Source organism: Camellia sinensis, chromosome 10 (assembly GCF_055761805.1).
Source record: "Camellia sinensis isolate YWXY chromosome 10, ASM5576180v1, whole genome shotgun sequence".
Lineage (NCBI taxonomy): Eukaryota > Viridiplantae > Streptophyta > Magnoliopsida > Ericales > Theaceae > Camellia > Camellia sinensis.
In genome coordinates, this window is record NC_138970.1 from 21,795,824 (window position 1) to 21,819,046 (window position 23,223).

The 23,223-nt window shown below is 32.6% G+C and overlaps 1 protein-coding gene across 1 annotated transcript; it reads left to right on the forward strand.

Moving 5' to 3' along the window:
• The first annotated feature begins 9,738 nt into the window (after window positions 1–9,738).
• LOC114314699 (disease resistance protein At4g27190-like) lies at window positions 9,739–12,483 on the forward strand. The gene is made up of 3 exons (XM_082889856.1): window positions 9,739–9,932; window positions 10,079–10,983; window positions 11,963–12,483. Exons 1-3 carry the CDS (start codon window positions 9,739–9,741, stop codon window positions 12,481–12,483), a joined length of 1,620 nt encoding a protein of 539 aa, XP_082745982.1.
• Window positions 12,484–23,223: the final 10,740 nt, after the last annotated feature.

Sequence of the window (23,223 nt, forward strand, 5' to 3'; positions counted from 1 at the left end):
ACACAGACGTCTCTCTCTCTACATTACTCTCTTCATCTTCTCTATTTCTCTATTCCTCTGAACCGCCCCAAGCCCCAACAAACCCATCTCAATCCCTCTGAACCGCCCCAAAATTCTTTAACTTCGCTGCTGGCCGAATTCGAGCTCTACAACTGGTGTGGCTCCGACACAGAGGTAAAGAATTTCTCTCCATCATTCGAAGACCAGTGTTAGATGTGCGAACCCTCCTTCAAATCCACAGAGGTAAATAATTTTTTCTTTGTTGTTTAAACATATATAAATTATTGATTTTCTTTGTTGTTTTCTGTCATTTTTGGAGATTAATCTAGATGGCTTTTTGGGGATTAATCTAGACAGTTTTTTGTATCAAAATGGGACAATTTTTTGGGGATTAATCTAGACATTTTTTTTTTTTGTTTTGGTTGTGAAGGTTTGTTTTGGTTGCCTATTTTGCCTTTTTTTTTTTTGGGTCTGTTTTACCATATTAATCTAGACAGCTCTGTTTTTTTTATTTCTGTTTTGGGTCAGACAATTTTTATCTTATTTTTTGTGTTGTCATGTTTTTTTTTTCATCTTATTTTTTGTTCATCTTTTTCATCTTATAGAATGACCCAATAAGTCATGTATTGCGAGTGTTTGATAGAATGGCCCAATAAGTTTTGTTTATTTTGATTTTGGAAAATATATTTTAACGATATGCATCCAAAGTTATAATCACAGTAGTTCATAATCTTAAAAAAATATCATAAATCCTCATAACTAAGGCCACTTAAATTTATAATTAAACATCACAAAATTTTATAACCAAAACCACCATTGGTTATAACCATAAACACTACAAAATCTTATAACTAAGTGCCACAAAACATTAGAATTCTGGCTCATGTTACACATTTTTTCAATGTTTATTTTATAACCAAAACCACCATGTGTATCAAAGAATTTTTCAATGTTCGATAACCATTCTACTAAAATGTTCGATAACCAAACTTTATTAATAAAATGTTCTGATTGTTGATTTTATCAAACATTTTATGAAACTTTTTATCAAACTTTTTCACTGTGAGTATTGTTTTTCTTTAATTTTCTTGATGCATATAGGATTTTGGGTATACTTTTATGGGTTTTGTTGATTTTTCTTATTCATACATATTATCTATGTATATATACACACATATATATGAAGAGTTGGTTGGGTTCCACGAAACCCATTTACTTTGATTTAGTAGGAATTTGTGGGACTATTGTATTGAGTTACTCTATTGAATGGTTGTTGTGCCATTACTATTGTTTGGCTGTTACAAAAATGTTTGATAACCGTTCTATCTTCCTTGCTTATTAAGTGTTTGATAAATTGTTTCGATGGAATTTACACACACACACAAATTGACTTTAACACACACCACACACATTGGTAATTTTCATCATAAAAATTCGTAACTTTCTTATGATGTGCATCCTTTTTTTTTTTTTGGACAAATAAACAAACTTTATTAATATGATGTGCATCCTTTTAAGAGTGGACATTATTAATTTCCCCTAATATATGAGAAATCAATATTTAGCCAAGAGAATGCATTAAATATATATATATATATATATTCAAAGAACAAGATTGAAACCTTAAACAAATAAATTATGGGTTTGTTGGGTTTGTTGGGTGCTCTATTCTGCAAAGTAAAGGTAATACTCTCATCTCTTTCTTAATAGATTATTGTGTGTGTATATATATTGATTACAAATTTTTTTTTTTCTTTGAAGCCATAGAGACCATCAATTGATCATTAGTGGAATAGAGAAAGAACAATTCCCAAAATCAAACTGTGAGTATTGTTTTTCTTTAATTTTCTAGATGCATGTAGGATTTTGGGTATACTTTTATGGGTTTTGTTGATTTTATAACCAAACATTGGTAATTTTTATCATAAAAATTCATAACTATCTTATGATGTGCATCCTTTTTTTTTTTTTTTTGACAAATAAACAAACTTTATTAATATGATGTGCATCATTTTAAGAGTGGACATTATTAATTAATATTTAGCCAAGAGAATGCATTAAAATTTTTTTTTTTCAAAGAACAAGATTGAAACCTTAAACAAATAAATTATGGGCCAAAATTAAAAAAATAAATTATACAAAAACAAATCAAACCTGAACTTAGGCTTTTTGTACAAGAAAAGCAATTGTCAAAATTGACCTGACCTACTTTGGTCAATTTGATAGAGATAAAGTCATTCTCATTCATTTTTTATTTTTGCAATCTCATTGATTAAAAGTACCATATATAAAATATTCAATATTCAATAATACTTTTATGGCATTCGAAGAATATTCAATAATTTTTCAAGTATGATTTAATTATTTAATGTTACAAGTCTATTGGACGAATTAATTTTTTTGTACAAATTTCTTTTCCTTTTCCTTATTGTGATTTAAAATTTCTTTTCCAATTGTCAGTGCTGAATTTATCTGTGAATAGAATCAGTAATAAACTTAACTTTTCCCTACAAATTTGGGTACTCTGTTTTTTGTCATCCCATCATCCCCACCATCACCAACAAAGCTCTCACTCTCTGTCAAATCAAATGGGGGTTAAAAGGAAGAAATTGGTTTCATGTTAATACCCATTTTTATTTCATGTTAGTCAAATGGGTTGAGGATTGTTAACATTAAATGGGTTAATGTGAACATTATGGTTAACCTGACTGTTAACATTAAGCCGAAAATAATATAGATGGTCATATTTTTTACTCATAGTTTCTAATTAGACAAAATATTTTTGGTATTTATTGAATACTTTTGTATTTACTTAAGCTTTATCTAGAACATTATTTAGTGGTGATTTGTAGAATGATGATGAGTTGTGGTGCACAGCGGATCTGAGCAGTGGTTTTGTTTTGGGATAATGTTCTTATACTTTTTATTATTATTATTTTGAGAAGTGCTCTTCCTGATTTTGGATTTGGCGCTCCTTAATTTCTAAAAGATATATTTTGTTTATGGTGATTCTTTTGGATATATATATATATATATATATTTTTTTTGTTACTTTTTTCAATTGTTTTTGGTATTGGTATATATCTAAGAATGTTTCAGTTGCAGTAAGAGTGCTTCAAAGTTGAAAATCACTTCCAATTTACTTGCTTTGTTTACATTTATGGTAATTTGTGTATGAAGCATTGTGTTTGTGGTCCTATATATCTGAATCATTTCTTTAAATTTGCTTAATAGGTTCATATTAGAGAGCTTGAGGAAGAAGTGAAACTTCTTAACAACCTTTCGCTTCTGAACATTGTGGTAAGTATCTGATTTGCATTCTTACTAAAGCATTTTAATGTTTCCTTTTGTTGGTCATCCTTTAGAAAACAATTCAAATATCTTTATGTGCCTATCCATAAATAATAACATTCTAATGATTTAAGCACATGCAAGTTTGTTCAAATATAAGTGATGATCATTGCCACCATACATAGAACTTTAAACCCAAATCAAAGTCTAATTTTTCAAGGCAATTAAAATCCATTGGGGTTTCTGTTTTATAATTTGTTGTGGTATTGCTTTGTTTTCACTTAAAATCTATTGGCTTTGGTCTGGTTTCCTTTGCTTATATAGAGTTATGAGCCATTATATTGGTTTTCATTTTTCTGGATAATTAATTATTTTCTTTTATCCACCAATTTCGATAGCTATTATGGGCAGTTTGGAAGTTGATTTCAATAATTTTTGACTTCCATGATTCTTTGATTTTGAAGACCAACACATGCTCTACATAGTTGATTTGTGGAGATTCTCTCTCTCTCTCTCTCTCTCTCTCTCTCTCTCTCTCTCTCTCTCTTAAGATTTATATTTAATGGGTTCAATAACTTTTTCATGGTGAGCACCCAAACTTAGATTTTTAGATATATTTTTCGTGTGAATGGGTTGTTATTTTGTGCTTTTATTGGTATATTATTACGGGATTTTGGGGTTTTTAGTACCATTGTACACAAAGAGGTTTTCATTTGAACCTTTCTCACCTTTGTTTCTTCCCCCCAATATTTAATGTACATTTGTAATTTCATCATACACCACCAGTTGAGCCCACGTGTGTTTGGATTTTGTTTTAGGCTGAAGATTCATGATGAAATGATTCCCACTCACTCCCACCCCCTATCTCAATTTTGGTTTTTTTAATTGGTACAAATGTATTCAATTTCCATGGAATTTGAAACTTTACCAATGGAAGCAATTTAAAGTTGAGGCATGAGTTATAGATATAAAAGGTAAATTCATGACTTAATTTGTTTTATACTTATAGAAGTTGAGTTGGAGTTTTTATTTACTAAGATTTCAAATTCATGATTAATGATTAATTTCAAGTTTTTATTCAAATTCATGACTTAATTTCAAGTTTTTATTTACTTATAGAAGTTGTGTTAATGATTAATATTTGAATTTTTTTTTTCCAATTAATTGGTTTTGAATTTCATAACTTAATTATTTGGATTTGTAATATCATCCAATTCAATTTTTGATTAATCTCATTAACAAACGTCTTCTTATTTACATAGAATCCTCTAATTGATTGCTTAGAATTTCATCATTATTAGTTGGTTTAACAGAGAAGCCTTCTATTTGTTAGCATGCTTTCAATTTGATTTCCAAATTCTATTTTTTTTCATAGTGTAATGATTTAACTATGCTCATTGTGGAATATAATCTCTATTTGTTCTTGGTATTATTGGTTGGTAGGTTATTGATATTGACATAAAACAGTGCATCTTTAGCTTAAATTTTGTATTATTAGTTTGGCATCTACGTATGTGTGTGGTTTTGATTGATTGCTTGAATTAGATGGTTTGATTCTTGGTCTAAAGAAACTAACAAAATGCATAGGACAACAAAGTGCAATAGCTCATGTCTTTGTCAGATTGATTCAATTTAGTTAAATTAATAGTACTGGGTAATAGTAAAATGAATATATACTGTCTTTTGAGTATAAATAGGACAGTTTCATGATTTCATTGTAAATTTTATCATTTTTACTTGAATAATCAAATGAAATTGGGAAGTTTGAACTAAAAAGTTTTGTGGATAGGGCTGTTTTGTTGAGTATTGCTCATTTGGGACATTTAATTTTGTTTTTGCATGTAATCTTTGTTATTAAGTGATTTTGAATAGAGCTTCAATTTCAATTGAGTTGTTAATAGTTGTTGATTCACTTCCTCCCTCTCTCAACTAAATCTCAATTTGCTTTTTAATTTTTAATTTTTATACTGGTTTGGTTTTGGATTTAGTTTGTGTGGAATTCAAAATAGAAAATTGTTATTTTTTTAAGTTGAGTTGAAGGTGTGAGATGTTGTGGTGATGACTGAAATTTGGTTTTGGAGTACTTGCCACCATTGACTGAATTTCATCATAACTTTTCAAGCATTTTATACTACTGATTTGGTTTCATTTGTGGGTTTTTGATTAGATTACGTTTTTTATATAAGCGTGATAATGCTAATTACATTTTTTTTTTAACTTAAACACAGAATCATATTTGAACTATTATTTTTTCCCAAGTGGATTTGGCATAATTGGTAGTTTTGCCCACTTTCCTAAATTGTGGAATTTAAGTTTTTATCATTAAGTTGATCGTTAAATTGTAATTTGTGAACTTTATCATTTCTTCTTCCAAAATTTTCTTTGTTAACATCTAGGCGATGACACTGGATGTTCAGTTCAAATATCAGTTCAATTTTAAATTTGTAGTTCCTAATGTGCCATTATGGAGCAACAAGAAGATTTCAGAAAAATTATGGAGTAACAACCATTTGGGTGCTTTTTGAATGGCTAAGTTCTCTCTCTCTCTCTCTCTCTCTCTCTCTCTCTCTCATGTAACATCAGCCACCGAAATTGAAGTTGGGTTGATGTTTATAAGTTTGATATAGAGGAATTAACAATGTTGACATGCCCAATAGCCACTGCACCTACTTAGTCTTTTCTCTTTGCCGGTATGTAAGCACTACTTCCTCAAATGGCTCTTCTTAAAATACCACTCTCTACTCTTTAAAATTCTCTTATTTATTTTATTTTTTTTCCCTTCTATTGTTTATTTTCATCACTTGAATTACAGGCTGTTAGGTGATGGAATATACAAGTGGGTGACATGGATTGCACAATTGGGAGACAACGCGTATCTAATGTAAAAAGCCTTTTCTTTTTACTATCATTCCTTCTTTAAATACTATAAATGCATACACATATGTATGCGTATAATGTAATGGATAGAATGAGTATGTAATGGATATAATGAATTTATTTAACGTGAAAAGATCTAATGGCTCCATTTGAAAGATATTTGTTTGTGAGACTATAGTTCCCTTTGAAAGATCAACTGGATTTGCAAATGGATCTTTTGATATTTTTCAAGCATTATGCATTTATGGTGGTCTGCTACTGGCAATAAGAAATAATCAGATCTAAAATGCATATAGAGATGTTGAACCAAGTTTAAAGTGAGACTACACTTGAGGCCATACATATAGAATGCATGATTATTTATTTTTTAGTTTCAAATTAATTCATGAACTATATGTATTAAGTAAATCTCTCTTGATTTCATATTGTAATTACAAAGTAAAAGGACAAGGGAATTAAAAATGAAGAATTATTAATATGAAGAATTATTAAAAATGAAGAATTATGTGTATACTAAAAGTTTCGTATACACTGTGACACGAAGTTTAACCTTGAATATGAAGAATTATTAATGGATTGAATAGATCATAACTACAATGTGGTGAATTTTTACCAGTATGGAAGCGCTACATTAGTTTGTCTTAACTTTTATTTTTCATTGGTCAAAAGTGTATTAACTTGAATGTGATTTTTTTTTTTTTTTTTAACTTGGAGTGCCGTAGGCACGGGTCATCCACTAGTAACAAATATTACAAAATACAAAAAATTATATTTAATTTCACATTTCGTTGTATTCTATACAATTTTTTTAAATTTTTTATGCTACTTTTAAACAATAGGCAATAGGCAATAGGCAGAGTCTATGAGGAATAGGGTTGTAGAGTGTACGGCCTGTTACATCTATTCACATTACATAAAGAATAAAATTTGAAAAATAATCCAAAAAATTGATTTTGAAAACCTTCCCTGAATAACCAAACAGAAACGATAAGGTTGTGTCTGGTTAACTTCTCTAAGGCCCTGTTTAATTGGGGGATATGAAGATTGGGATTGGATATCATATTCGGTGGGATTCATATATTTTATGTTTGTAATTTTTTTTTAAAGGGGATATAATATCCAGTGGATTGTATATCCCTCAAAAGTGGAGGATATACAATACCACTCCCCATTATATCATATTCCCTTGGTTGGGATATGATGTAAAAAGTCCAATTTACCCTTTTATCTATCTAATATAATATAATTTAATATATTTTTTTGAATTTAATATAATATAATTATTGAATTTAATTTAATATTATTGAATTTAATATAATATAATATTGTTTAATTTAATATAATTTAATTTAATACAAATTTTGAATTTAATATAATATAATATTATTGAATTTAATTTAATTTAATTTAATTTAATATTATTGAATTTAATTTAATATAATATAATTTAATATAAATATTATTGAATATAATATAATATAATATAATATTATTTAATTTAATTTAATTTAATATAAATATTATTGAATTTAATTTAATTTAATATAATATTATTTAATTTAATACAAATTTTGAATTTAATATAATATAATATTATTTAATTTAATTTAATTTAATATAATATTATTGAATTTAATTTAATTTAATATAAGTTAATATAAATTTTGAATTTAATATAATATAATATTATGAGGGCAATCTTGAAAATTACTTGTTATATCCCACAATATATTTTGTAAAACAAACATGCATAACATATATCCAATTTTATATATCAAGTCAACAAACATGACTTGGGGGATATACTATCCAATACCTATATCCTATTCATTATATATCCTGACTAAATCCCACATCATATTATATCTTCCATTTTATATCCAGTGAAACAAACGGGGCCTAAAGATATTTTTATTCCTTATTTTAAGTAACTTATTTGTTTAAAGTTTTTAAAAATTAATTTCACACCAATTTGTAAAAACTCTTTTAAAAGAGGAAAAATTTAGACTAACTAATCGTCCTTTCAGACATTTGACTGATTGATCGGGACAGTATTATTTTTTTTTATAATTGGTACCTGTAATTTTTTATATTTTAAATAAAAAAATTTTGGAATTTTTAAATTTTTTTTTATGAATTTTGAATAGAATTTTGAGTTTTATATTTAGTTATGAGTTGTAAGTTTTGTATCAAATATCATATACCACATCAAAAATCTCAAAACTCCTTTCAAAACTCATAACCAAAAAAATTTTTAACACTCAAATCCTAATTTTAAAACTCACAAATTCAAAATATAACTCTATTATCAAATCATATTTAGAAAACTCTTCCAAACATTACTTAAAATTTTCAAAAATTTAAGTCCGAAAAACAGGAACCAAACACAATCATTGTTTTTTTTTTTTTGTCTTTGGTGAAAAGCTTTTCTCTTTACTGTCAACTGAAGGTTTTTCAAGGTTTTTCATTTGTAAGAGAGAAAAATTTTCAAGGTTTTTCTTTCTTCACTTCCACTTCAATTATGTTGTTACCCTCTCTCTCTCTCTCTCTCTCTCTCTCTCTCTCTTTAACCTTGCTTACCTTTAAAAAAAATATGTTCTTTCTTCACTTATGTTCTTTCTTCACTTCCACTTGACGATATTTCGCGACGTTTTTAAGAAAAACGCCACCATTTCTTTCATTTTTTTGAAAAAAAAATTGAAAAATCATAATTAATGATCTTTTGACTTTTGTTCAAACCAAACCTATATCATCCATCACCATTCTCAAAATATATACCATCAATCTCTCTGTAGATCTATAAACTCCAGGAAGTCTTCATTGCTGTTGCATCCACGGCTCCTTAACCAGGGCTGGTGAGAGAGAACCATTTTAGAGAGAGAGAGAGAGATAGAGCCACTTGGAAATGTTTGAATGAATAGATATGGGTTAAGTCTCTGTGAAGTTAAACAGACTTGCCTCATTGAGACAATCAAAAGGGCATCCTATTAATTTAGGTGATATTACTCTTTGAAAAGCGTGTCTGCCATTAAGATGTATCACAACATTTTTAAAAGCGCCTTGATGGAAGCACCACCGTAAGCAATTTTTTTTGTAGTGTGGGTTGGCTTTTTGGTTTTTTTGGCTACTTTAGTCTGGGCTAAAAAGCTTGGTTTGGGAAGGACTTTTCAGCTTTTTGATTTTTTTGATTTTTTTTGTGAGAGAAGAGTGTAAAGATTATGAATTGGATGTGATGTTTTGTTTATTATGACTAAAATAACTTATTTTGTCTTTTGTGACTAAAATAGCCACAAAAGCTCTTCTCAAACGGAAGCTATCAATTATGTTATAACCTTTCCTAATCAAACATTAGTTTTTAATTATTATTATTATTTGTTTTTTTTATTTATTATTATCCCCTTTTGATTTTGCAAAGTGTTCCTTTCCTATCATCATATCCTCTCTGTGTTAGGAAAACAAGAAAAAAAAACTTTTCTATTCCCTTTCGATTTTAGAAAAGCTTTGCTATATCCTCCCGTGCTGCTGTATTCCAACTTTGTGTTGGACAACCACCAAAATCAGAAGTGAGAAATGGCCGTCGATTTTGTTCTTTCCATTGGAGCCAAGGTCGCTGAATATTTGGTTGAACCAATCGCTCTCCAGTTTGGCTATGTAATTTTTTACAAAAGCAACCTCGACAAACTCAGAGAAGAAGTCAATAAGCTGGAAGAGGAAGTGGTGCATTGCAGCTATCAGTTGATGCAGCACGAAGAAATGGACGGATTGTTGGACCCGATGTTAAGAGGTGGCTAGAAAGGGTTAAAGAATGCAGCAGCAAGGCCAGTAAAATTCTAAAAAATGAAACTGAAGCAAACAAAGGGTGCCTTAATGGGTGGTGTCCAAACCTGAAGTCACGTCACTCCTTTGGCAGGAAAGCAACAAAGAAGACAGAAGAGGTGGCTAAGTTACATGGAGAGGGGAACTTTGCAATAGTGTCCTACCCTGCACCTCCACCAGGAATAGAATCTGAATCCACTGAAGGTATCAAGAGCTTTGAATCTAGAAGACGGATCATAAACGAAGTCATGCAAGCACTGAAGGATAATAGATTCCACATGATTGGGATATGTGAGATGGGAGGTGTTGGTAAGACAACAATGGTGAAAGAAGTTGCCAAAAGAGTGAAAAAAGAGATATTAAGTGGGGTGGGAGGTGCTGGTAAGACGCCGATGGTCAAGGAAGTGACCAAAAGTGTGAATAAAGAGCAATTGTTCGATGAGGTTGTCATAGCTGTAGTATCCCAAAGCCCTGACGAAAAGAAGATTCAAGCTGAAATTGCAGATAAGTTGGGTTTGAAATTTGAGGAAGAGAGTGTATCTAGAAGAGCAGATCGGCTGCGTGAAAGTCTACCTAGCAAGAGAATCTTGGTCATATTGGATGATGTTTGGAAAAGACTTGAACTGAATGACATAGGAATTCCATATAGAGAAGGTCACAGCGGTTGTAAGATTTTGCTGACTTCGAGATTTGTCTATATATGTGATGATATGGGTGTTGAAGAGAAATTTATAGTTGAAGCCTTAGACAAAGAAGAAGCATGGAATCTTTTCAAGGAGACAGCTGGAATTTCCAATGACACGAGTACTGAATTCTATGCCACACAGAAGGTAGTTGCAGATAAATGTGGAGGCTTGTTTGTTGCTATTAAGACAGTTGCAAGGGCACTCAAAGGTAAAGGAGAGGATTCATGGGATTCTGCTCTTGTTCAATTACAGAGGTCCATCATCAAAAGCATCAGGGGAGTAGAAGAGAAGGTATTTAAATCTCTGGAGTTGAGTTACAATTCCTTATGAAATTCCTAAGTGATTCGTGATTAGATAAAGATTTAATTCCACAAAATCCCAATTATTCAAAACACACAATCTAAATCAACAAGCACTTACGAAAGTGGTTTAGATTGTTGTTTTCAAAAAGTAATAAATCGACACAAACAATTTTTACGTGGAAAAACCACAATTGAAGCACCTTCAACTGTGATAAAAAACCACGGGCGAAACGCCACTAAATCAATCCACTACTGAAGAAAGAAAGATTACAAAGACAACCAACAAATTACCAAACGCATCAAATTTGTCTTCAAGCTTCTGTAAATCTTTCGCCACAGCCTTCATCTCGGAATTGATCAATATGAAGTTGAATCCATAACTTCTAATGCCGCATCAACGACCACGCTCAGTATCAAACTCCTTTGATGCTCCACGCGTGAATCTCCGGATTCCACCGAAGAAGAACACTCTTGAATATGAAGTAACAAACTCCTTGATGTATGTATCTTAGATCATAAGTTTAGAACTCACTCAAATCAACAAGGAAAACTCAACAAGACTTTTAGAAGAAAACCTCAAACAAAACCCTAAGACTCTTAAACAAGATCTAGGAATAGTAACCCTAGAATAGAACCAACATGCAAATATATAGACACAGAGATCACGCGGTCCACTCGAGCGTGGGAATTAACGCTCGAGCGGGGACTCTATATTGCTTGTTCTATACAGGGTTCACGCTCGAGCAGAAGATCCCACGCTCGAGCGGACAAACACAGTACTCAGTATTTTTTGCAGACACACGAAATACTGCGAGTGTGTAAACTCCGCTCGAGCGGCCCTTTCCCTGCTCGAGCGGGAAGAACAAAATTGGAAAATTACAAAACTGATTACAACCTTAGTTTTTTCCATGGAATTTGACAACAAGGGTCTTAACACCTTAGAAAGTAAGAAAGCCTAAAAAGTATTTTTGTTTTGTTCTTTATACCCAGAAGATTTTGATATTCCAATTGAAGATCTTGTTAGATATGGGATTGGGCTTGAATCGTTTGAAGACATTGCTACAGTGGGCGAAGCAAGACAAAAAGTTCATGACTTTGTTGATGACCTTAAAAAATGCTATTTATTGATGGATAGTGAAGAAGAAGAGTATGTCAAAATGCATAATGTTATACGTGATGTGGCTATATCTATTGCATCTGGGGAGGAGCATTCGTTTATGGTGAGATATGACAAAGCATTGGAAGACTGGCCACAGCATCGCCTCAAAAATTACATTCTAATTTCATTAAAACTTAATGGTATGCACGGGCTTCCTGGTAATTTAGAATTTGGAAAACTCCAGCTTCTGAAGCTAGATTGCAATGCTGATCTCGACAATGGGATGGAGGAAGTCCAAGTACAAGAGACCCCAGATTGTTTCTGCCAAGGGATGAAAGAACTCAGAGTGCTAGCTTTATCTAATTTGTATGGATCGCTGCTGACATCACTCCGATGCTTGACCAACCTCTGAACCTTGTCACTTTCTTGTTGCCAACTTCCTGATGATGATGTCTCTGTAATCGGAGCATTAGAGAATCTAGAAATGTTGAGTTTTGCTGGCTCTCGTATCAAGGAATTTCCAAAAGAAATAATAGGTCACCTTGGTCACTTGAAGGTACTTGATTTGTTGAATTGTACAGTGGCAAGGATTTACCCAGGGGTTTTGTCAAGCTTATCAATGCTAGAAGAGTTGTATGTTGGGAATAGCTTTCAAACAATGGATGGACTACAAGAAAGAATAGAAATGACTCATGCAATCATTGCTGAGGTGGCATCCTTGTCCCATTTGGTGGCTTTGGATATTGTATTATTTATCTTGCCAAAAGATTGGGTCATTGACAAGGTGAAAAGGTTCAATATAACAGTTTACCCATCATCTGGTTACAACGTGACCGAACCTAATTATCTGTTACCGAATAGGTTAGAACTCCGGTCAATGGATGTGACTGATCTTAGGGATAGTAGTAGCCTCAAGATGCTATCGCAGAGCACTAAAATTCTGGAGTTAGATTCAGTTAAGGGTTTGAAGAATATTCTGAGTGATTTAGACGAATATAGTTTTGAGCGCTTGACGAAGTTGACACTGCAGAAATGTGATGATTTGGAATACCTCATCAACACACCAGATGTCAAGGTTTTCCAGATTGCATTCCCTTTCCCTGTGTTAGAGTCTTTGGAACTCACTGAACTAGATAATTTCAAAGGGATTATTTGTCATGGCCTACTACTAGATTTTTTGCCTGAAGTAACACAATCTTCAATGGGTCCTACTCTACTTAAATGGTTTGGCAACTTGAAATCTATATTTTTTTGGAAATGTGCTAAAATGGAAAATGTGTTCTCACTTTCCATTGCTAGGAATCTCATGCATCTGGAGAATATTGAGATATTCGACTGTCATTTGACGGAAGTGATTGTTTCAAATGAAGGAGGAGAGCATGAGATAGCAGCAGTGGCAACAGATAAAATTGAGTTTCCTAAACTAAAAATTTTGTGTCTATGGGGACTGCCAAGTTTTACAGCATTCTGCAAAGCCGTGAATGCAATTGAACTACCACAATTAGAGTATTTGTTTCTCCATGAAATACCAAAGCTCAGTAGTCTCTGCCCTGCTTCTGCTATATAGAGTAATTGTGATGCCTACATTCAGCCGCTCTTTGACAACAAGGTATGATTTCTTTCTTTGATTTAAGAGCACCTCATATATTTCTTATTTTCAGTGGAACTTTTGGGCTATATAAATGTGTTTCCTTGATTTTTTGCATAAATGCATTTGTTGTATCAATATTTATATATATTGGATTGAATATGTTTGGATGTAAAAATAAGAATATGAAACTTAAACTGAAATTACTAGTATCTAGGAACAAATGGCCATTTTCATGTGTTGTATTTCTATTCACTAAAAAATTAGTTGAAGTTCGGATTATAATTTTGTGAACTTTGACAAAATTATTTAAAACATTAGGGTTGTATTTGGATAGAAGAATTTGAAATGAAGAAATTAGAGATTAAAATAATATGTATATATATGATGCTTGATTATTAATACTATATTAAAAAGCTTTGGCTATGTTTAGATCACTAATTTGGGTAGAATTTCTAGAGGAAAAAGAAAAAATGTGAATAAAATATAATTTTTTCCCCCTCACATTTCCCTTAACCCCACCCCCCTTCCTCCTTCCCCTTTTCTTCCTCTACATATTTCTACTCAAATATCCCATTTGATGGGACTTACGGCAAGGCTTGGTTTGGTTTAGTTATACTTCTACTCAAATCCATTATCCAACACCGTGTTTGAATCTTGGATTTAAATAGAAATTCGAAAAGGGAAAGGGAAATGGAGAAAAAAAATTAGTTTACTTTTCATTGACATTTTTCTCACATTTTCTCTTTCTCTTTCCAAATTCCTGCCAAAATTTATGATCTAAATACAACTAAAGGAGAGGTTGGAGTAGGGGTGGCAAAGATATTTTTACAAGGATCATTGTTTTACTAGAATTCTACCTTGTAGAATTTAAAGTCATTCTTACAAAACATTTAATGAAGGTTGTGTTTTTATTTATAGATTGAATTGAATGAATTTCAGTTCAAAGAATTGATAGTTTTTTATTTTATTTTATTTTTATTTTTTTTATGGAACTTTGTTGTATTGTTCATTTCTCCCCTATTTATGATGATGTTTTTTAGGTTGTTTGGTTGTTGTGCTGATCGTTCTTTTTTATTATAAGAACTCTTTGTTAGCTTTTTGTTAGACTTCTATAGTTGTTCTCTCTCTCTCTATTGTAATTACTCTTCTACCAATTAAAAAAACAATGTTCAATTAGTTTACACTAATGTATGTTTGGAAGAGGAAAGATTGAATACACACATAACCTTTGGCATAATGCACAAAGTAATTGTCCCAAGACTTGAACCCATAACCTCAAGGTTATTAGGCCAAGGTTTTAACTATTGAATCAATGGTTAAAAAAGACAATTAAAATTAATGTTTGGGAAAGTGTTTGACTTGGTGGGATGAAAAATTTTAATCTTGGGATATCCTCTAATAATTTCATTTACACTTTTTTTGAATTTCCTGTGCTCTGTTCTAAAATTCATCTAACTCCAATTTTTTCAATCCCAAAATCCTAGGCCATTCTTCAATCTGTTTAAACCTCACAAGTACATATTTTAGACGAAAACAATTAAAAAATTAACCACAGATTGCTTTGTTTGATTTTTCAGGTGGTGTCCTTTATTACATGTACACACAAACAAATGCACAGTCGATTTTCAATTTGTTTTCTTGATCAGTCTTATGTCAACTTGATGACATTTGAGTTTAGTACGAATTTCTACCATCTAAATTTGAAATTCATATGGTTATTATCTAGTTTCTTAAAACACTTTTAAAACTTTAAGGAATGTATAGCTAAATTTAAATGTTCAATTTTTTTAAAAACTGTTTTAACTTTAATTATTCAACTTCAAAGTAATATTAATTTAATGGATGGCGTTAAATGAAAATAATGTTTGGCATTAACCATGTGATTGGACTCTGCAGGTTAATTTGACTTCCCTTGAGAGCTTGTATGTCATTGCAATGGATAACCTGATAGAGATATGGCCTGGCGAACTTCAAGCTAAACTAAGAAGGATGACAGTTCAGATGTGTCATGGGTTGCCGAATATTCTTTTTCCGTCCAATTTGATGAAGGAAATGCAAAGTCTTGAAACACTTGGAGTGCAAGATTGCCAATCTGTGGAGGTAGCATTCGGTATTGAAGGACTACTTGTTAGGGAAGGCCATCAAGATATACTATTCCCTTCATTAATAGATGTGAGCCTTGGGCATCTACCAAAGTTGACACATGCTTGGAAAGACAATTTATCAGGAATTCAAGGCTTCGAGAACCTAACATCCCTAAACATAAAGGGTTGTGGCAGTTTGAGATATGTATTTCCATCTTCTATATCCAAACTTCTTATGAAACTACAAGAAATAGAGGTAACCGAATGTCGTGTGGTGGAAGTGATCATTGGTGGTGAGGAACTAAAAGTTGACGATGAAGTCGCAACAAATATTCTCATGTTCCCTCAACTAAAAACTCTTAAACTCAGGGATCTGACGAACCTTAGGAGTTTTTGCCTCCAAGCTTACACGTTTGAAAGATCATTGTTGAAGACCGTGGAAGTAATCAATTGTCCCAACATGAAAGACGAGCAATGTTCAAAAGGCACACTTTTTAACCTCAACTCAACACCATCTCTTGGATGGAAAGGTAAATTTGTTATCTTACAATTATAGTATTCACCATTAACATTCCGTTCTTTCAAAGAAAATGTTTCCAATATTCATTACAGCAATGATTCAGAGTATTAATTTTGATACTCTAATGGAACACTAATGACATTGCAAGGGAAAAGAAAAAAAAAACAAAACAAAACAAACAAACAAACTAAGGCCAAAACATCACATCACACTGAGTGGAACCCACTGTCAACTCATTAGAGTTAGCTTTAGAGCTCAAGAATTAGAGCTCCAAAGCATTTTTCTATTCATTAAACTAAGGATAAACCTCCATAGGTTTGAAGTTGAAAGAATTGTTCAGTAAACAAAATCATAGAAAGTAAACTTTTTGGTCTCATTTGGAAAGTTAGCTATTTTAATATAGATAATTTTAGTTTTTTATTATTTTAGCTTTTAACTATTTTAGTAGGCTAAAATAGTTGTGTTTGGAATTAGGATTTTTTTGTAGTTGGATGTGATATTTGTGAGAGAAAAAGTGAAATGATTATAGATTTGATGTAACATTTTGTCTTATTAACTATTTTAGTCTATTTTCTCTTTTAGTGCTATTTTAGTCACACAAAAAAAAAACCCCCTCAAACCCAACGTGCCCAACACCCCCTTTATCATGGATGTGGTCAAAGATCTTGTGAAGGAATAGAATTTTTATACAATTTTTTTTTTTACTATAACGATGACGGTGGCATTTATGCTATTAAATGTCTTTTAATGGACATGTTTTAAAATAATTAGTCTCAATGTAAAGTTATAACTAGATCATTCTGTATTTAATGTTATTACATATAACGTTGCTAAATGTTATATTTGTATATTAATTTGCTAAAGTGTCTCATATTTTTCAATTTTAAAGTGTCTTATATTAGCAAATTAAATTTAAGACGCTTTAGCAAATGTAAGACACTTTAGCAATGAAGAGCCGGAGGGATGTTATGCATTTGGAAAATTAATATAACATTTAGCAAATTAATATACAAATATAACATTTAATTTGCTAAAGTGTCTTATATTTTTAATTTGCTAATAGTGTCTTATATTTAGCAATGTAAGACACTTTAACAAATGTTGCTAAATGTTATATTAATATTTGTGTATGAATTTGCTAACAAATTTTTGAAGGAAGAGCTGGAGGACTATTATGCATTTGGGATCCTCAAGTTTTTCATTAATAGAATTTTTATACAATTTTAGCAAATGCAAGACACTTTAGCAGTGCAGAGCTAGAGGGTTGTTATGCATTTGGGAAATTAATATAACATTTAGAAAATTAATATACAAATATAACATTTAATTTGCTAGTAATTTGCTAAAGTGTCTTATATTTAGCAACGTAAGACACTTTAACAAATGTCGCTAAATGTTGTATTAATATTTTTATATTAATTTGCTAACAAATTTTTGAAGGAAGAGCTAGAGGGCTGTTATGCATTTGGGATCCTGAAGTTTTTCATTAATAGAATTTGCTAAAGTGTCTTACATTGCTAAAGTGTCTTATATTTTTTTATTTTTTTGTCTTTTACTTGTATGTTAGCAACATTTGTTAGCAGGACCCATATAAGACACTTTTTTATTAAATTCAATGCACTTTTACTGAAATTAATACTCTTTAACATTTGTACATATTTTCAAAATATATTTTACACACTTCTCAATATTAAACAATGCTTAGAGCACACTTGTTAGCATTTGCCATCATATCATATATAATCATATGTAATGAGCTTGCTTGGGAAGAACATTTGGGCTAAAATAGTCATATAAGACAAAATAGGCTATTTTAGTCAAATAGGACAAAATGCTACATTCAACTCATAATCATTTCATTTTTTCTCTCACAAAAGTCAAAAAAGCCAAAAAAACTTATCCCAAATGAGACTTTTTAGAAGCTAAAAAGCCAACTCACATCCCAAATGAGTTATAGGCTAAAAAGCCAATAAGACAAAATGTCAAATCCAAACTATAATCGTTTTATTTTTTCTCTCACAAAAGTGAAAAATTTTAAAAATCCATCCCAAACGAGACTTTTTAACCCCAAGCTAAAATAGTCAAAAAGTCAACTCACATCCCAAACGAAAGGATAGGTAAAGCTGTGCCTTTTAGTTAGAAGCCTTAAAAAATTGCCACATGTACTTCCTAAATAAGTTAATATGGTGCCAAGTGTCTTTTGGAAAATTAATGAACAATGTTGTCTGTTTTTTCCACTTTCTCTGGTTACTAGAGTTACGTCCATTAGACTGTTGATAGCAGCGGCTGCAATTCATGATTTAAAAATTCATCAAATGGATGTAAAAATAACATTTTTAAATGGAGATCTAGATGAGGAGATTTACATGGACCAACCCGAGGGATTTGTGGAGCCTGGCCAAGAAAGTAAGGTATGTAAGCTAACTAAATCCCTTTATGATTTAAAACAAGCTCCTAAACAGTGGCATGAGAAATTTGATTCCTGCATGCTTGAGAATGGCTATAAGACTAATGAATGTTATAAGTGCATATATTATAAAACTTGTGAGAATGCACATGTGATTATTAGCCTATATGTGGATGATCTACTTATCTTTGGCTCTAATTTGCATATTATAAATGAGACTAAAAATATGTTTAATAGTCATTTTGATATGAAAGATCTTGGTGAAACCAATTTTATTTTGGAAATTAAAATTACCAAGACTAACGATGGGATTTTTCTTGATCAGTCGCATTATGTTGAGAAAATTTTAAAGAAATATAACTTTCTAGACTGTAACCATGTTGCTACTCCTTTTGATGTAAGCATACATTTATCTATTGTAACAAATGAAAAAGAATATCCTAGCATGATTGGTAGTTTGAGATATGCTACTGACTGTACTAGACCTGGCATTGTATATGCTGTTGGAGTACTTAGCAGGTTTACTAGCAAGCCAAGTCGAGATCATTGGCTAACCATGGGAAAAATTATGAGATATTTATCTGGTACCAAAAATTATGGTTTGTTTTATAACAAGTATCCTGCGGTACTTGAGGGATATAGTGATACCGATTGGAACACTTTGTCAGGTGATTTTCTCTCTACCTTGGGTTTTATTTTTATCTTGGGTGGTGGTGCTATATGTTGGAAATTTAAAAAACATACTATACTTGTTAATTCTACAATGGAAGCTGAGCTTGTAGCATTAGCTTCAACATGTGAGGAAGCAAATTGGTTGAGAGATTTGTTACATGAAATCTCTTTTTTGGGAAAAATCAATTCCTCCTGTGTTAATTCGTTGTGATAGCACTGCTGCTATTGGTAGAGTGAACAACCATTTTTAGCATGGTAAATCCAGACCTATTCAAAGGAAACACAATAATGTGAGATCCTGTTTAAGTAATGGCATCATAACTATGAATTATGTAAAATCTTGTGATAATCTTGCAGATCCATTAACTAAGGCCTTGGCGAGAGATAGGGTCTAGAATACATCGAGGGGGATGGGTTTGAAGCCTATAAAATCATAAACCGTGTATGAGGATACCCAACCTAGGGACCAAAGATCCTGTAACTAGGTTGAATGTGAAGAACGAATCATATGATGGTTGTAAAAAATGCACTCCTTAATATTTTGTTATCCATCCCTATGATGTAAATGCATTTGTCTGGTAATGTTGGAGGGTTGAGTTTTTATACTCTTAATGAAATTCTGTAACTCTTGTTGAGTGGGGTGTGTAAATTACAGGAACATCCTTGACAGATTTCACTTATGTGTGCATGAAAGTGGGGCCACTTTCTATGAGAATATGGCTTATTCTCAAATATGTTCATGAAAACTAGGATTAGCACAAGGTCGTAATGTGCTGGCTATTAAAAGATCATGTCAACACCTGGATTATTATGTGTGAGCAGTAATATATTATTTCCCCTAAGTAGTCATAGTTCAAGTCTGAGACCACTACTGACTTTGGAGTAGAAGTTGTTGTTTCACTAATGAAGGTTCAATGCAGAGCACACCTTCATGATGCATAATGTCTATAATTGGTTAGTAATCTCTCTTGTCTTTGTTGATATTAAAATGAGTAGGGGATTATTGGACCATTTTAATATTATTTATTTATTTATTTATTTTGTTCATGAATCTTCTTTTGTCTTATTCATGAATCTCATTTTGTTTGGTTAATGGAGATTCATTATGTAACGCCCTCAAAAAAATACATAAAACCCATCACTTTAGACATGCATTGATATAAAAGAAACCAACCATCTTTCCATTAATCAGAGTAGTTCTTACAAAAGTATTACATGTTAACAACAAAAGCAAATGCCCTACGGGTTTACAGCTTTCCAAGTGAACACTTGGTTACAAAAAAAGAAGAGTGCTAACTCAATACATATTAAGCCCTTGGCTTGAATTTACATGTAATACATCAAAAGAAAGCAAACAACAAAAGTTGTCTGTCTGCCTATAGCCTCCTAAGCTATGTCCTTGGAGGTGGCATGCTACCTGTACCTGAAAATGATGTCCCATAAAGGGTGAGCCACAGCCCAGCAGAAATACGTGAAACCAGCTATGAACAATGACTAAAAGATTAGTAGTTGATAGATGGTCAACACCGATACACTCACTTATATCACATTCCGGTTTCATGACATTTAAGTCCATGTTACATTTCATTTCTCATTTCTTTTTCAACCTTGAGTTTGAAAACAAGGCGCAAGACTTGGCCAAATAACTTGATGAGAATAAGACTCATCTTAAAAATACTTTCGAAATTCATAGTGGATACACATTTTGATGCTGTATCAATAACACATAAGCCACTCCCATACTATACGAACGATACACATTATGGTGCTGTATCAACATGACATAGAAACACTTCTATACTTCACAATTGATAACGATATACATTTTAGTGCTATATCAAATCAATCTAAACACTTCCATAATCAACACTTGATACACATTGTAGTGCTGTATCAATGTCACACACAACCCGGCTTAGAGGTCCATCCCCTATCGTCCCCTAAACCGTGGAGTACATCCCCTATCTCCTCCCACACACACAATGTATATAAACATAGATCATATACATAAACAGTCAATACATAAAGTCGATGTATTATTCCAACCGCTATATTCGATAGCATACTTGTAGACGTCCCCGAACGCCCCGGGAGGATGAGTCCCGTTCTGTTCGTTTTGCGGGTCTACTACAGTTCAGGACTCTCAAATTGTCACGGTTCTTAATCTGAACCAAAGAGTCCAAATCTGGCAAATCGTTTTGAGAAACAGATTTTTGAAAAGAAGTGCCAAACATAGACTGCTTTGCCAGATACAGAGTCGCCACCTAAATATTTTTTATGGGGAATTTAGGAAACCCTGGCTCGGTGCCAAAGGCCACGTGTCCGTCATCACCAAAGTTGCCTCGGCTCGGGAGCTTGGGTACGATTGGGGAAGGTCAGCTATGAGCACCCCCTCTCGCCCGATCCGAAGATCGGCCTCTACTAACCGTGATATCCGTTTTTGAAAACGTTATGTGTTCTTATTCCATTTATTAGCTTAGAATTACTATGTTATGCGCACATCAAACAAGTATAGATCAAATCGCCTAAATTGGAACAAAACATTTCATGCTTGTTTTGAAAATGGTTTGCTACTCGCAAGTAGGCTGAAATGCAGAGTTTGCCACCCTCAAGTAGGCTTTAGAAAAGATGGTTTTGCCACTATCTAGTGGGCTTAAAACTCACGATTTTAGGTAATTCAACCTCCACCCACAGGCATTCAAGCAGTTATATCACATAAGCAGCTAGCCTCATGGTAATCATGCTGTTATGGCAACACTCACACACATGCAGTATGCTAAAGCATAAATGCTTACCGAGTACTCCAAGCCAAAACAGAAACTAGTTAGTAATCATATGCATGATCCTAGTTTAAGATGGCTAATGCAACACATGCGAAATGTAACTAGAAATGGGCTCGGCTATTCTAAACATGGCATGTGAAATGCTACAACTAACACGTATTCAATTTGGAATTGAAACACAATGCAGTTAGCATGATGTGTCGAGCCTGGTGCATGCAAGACAAATGTATGAATGCACGCATGCATAGCATAAGGTATACTAATTTAAATATGCCCTAGTCTACCATCATAAGCGGGTAAATAAAAGGGAAAAAAGACGTGGGGTTGGAAGATATACACACACTCACGCACACTTATTACACAATTGCCCTCGCTCGGAGGGTCCAAATAAATATTACAGTCCGAATAAATAATACTAAGTTAATTATTACAGAATTTCTAATTAATTAATAAATTAAACGCAGAATTAAAGTGGCCACAGCCCCCGCCTCGAAATGCATGGATGATACATGCTTGACTTGTCTTGCCCAAAAATCCGTACCATGCCACTGTTGCCTCTGTTTACACTGCCTTGCCCCTCTGAGGACTGCCAAAGTCCAAGGGCATGCTCTCTGGATGTCGGGGAATACCACCGACCAAGTAGAAACACCACCGGCCTAATAGGATGATCACCGGCCGCCTTTTAACCTGTCGGCCACAGATTACTGGCCGGTCGGCACTATATTTAGCCGACTGGCCAAAGCTTCCTACAGAACCTGCAATTGACAGCAGCAGAGGGCAAGCAGTGTATGGCATGGAATTTTCAGGCAAATGTATGCATGGCTACACCCCCTATCATGCAATGGACTCAAGGAAGCATGGCCCTTGACCCTCGGGCCACCAATTGCGCATTTCGATGCATGATGGCCGAAGAGCCAAGTATGCATTTCAATGTCAAATGCAATACACACAAAACATACAAGGGACCCAACCTCAATCATGGTTGATCAAGAGGCGAGGCAATGCACAACAATGTACATGCGACCTAAGCATGCAAGCAAACATACAAACATGCAATGCAACTACATGGCACACACAATGCTAACAACATAACAT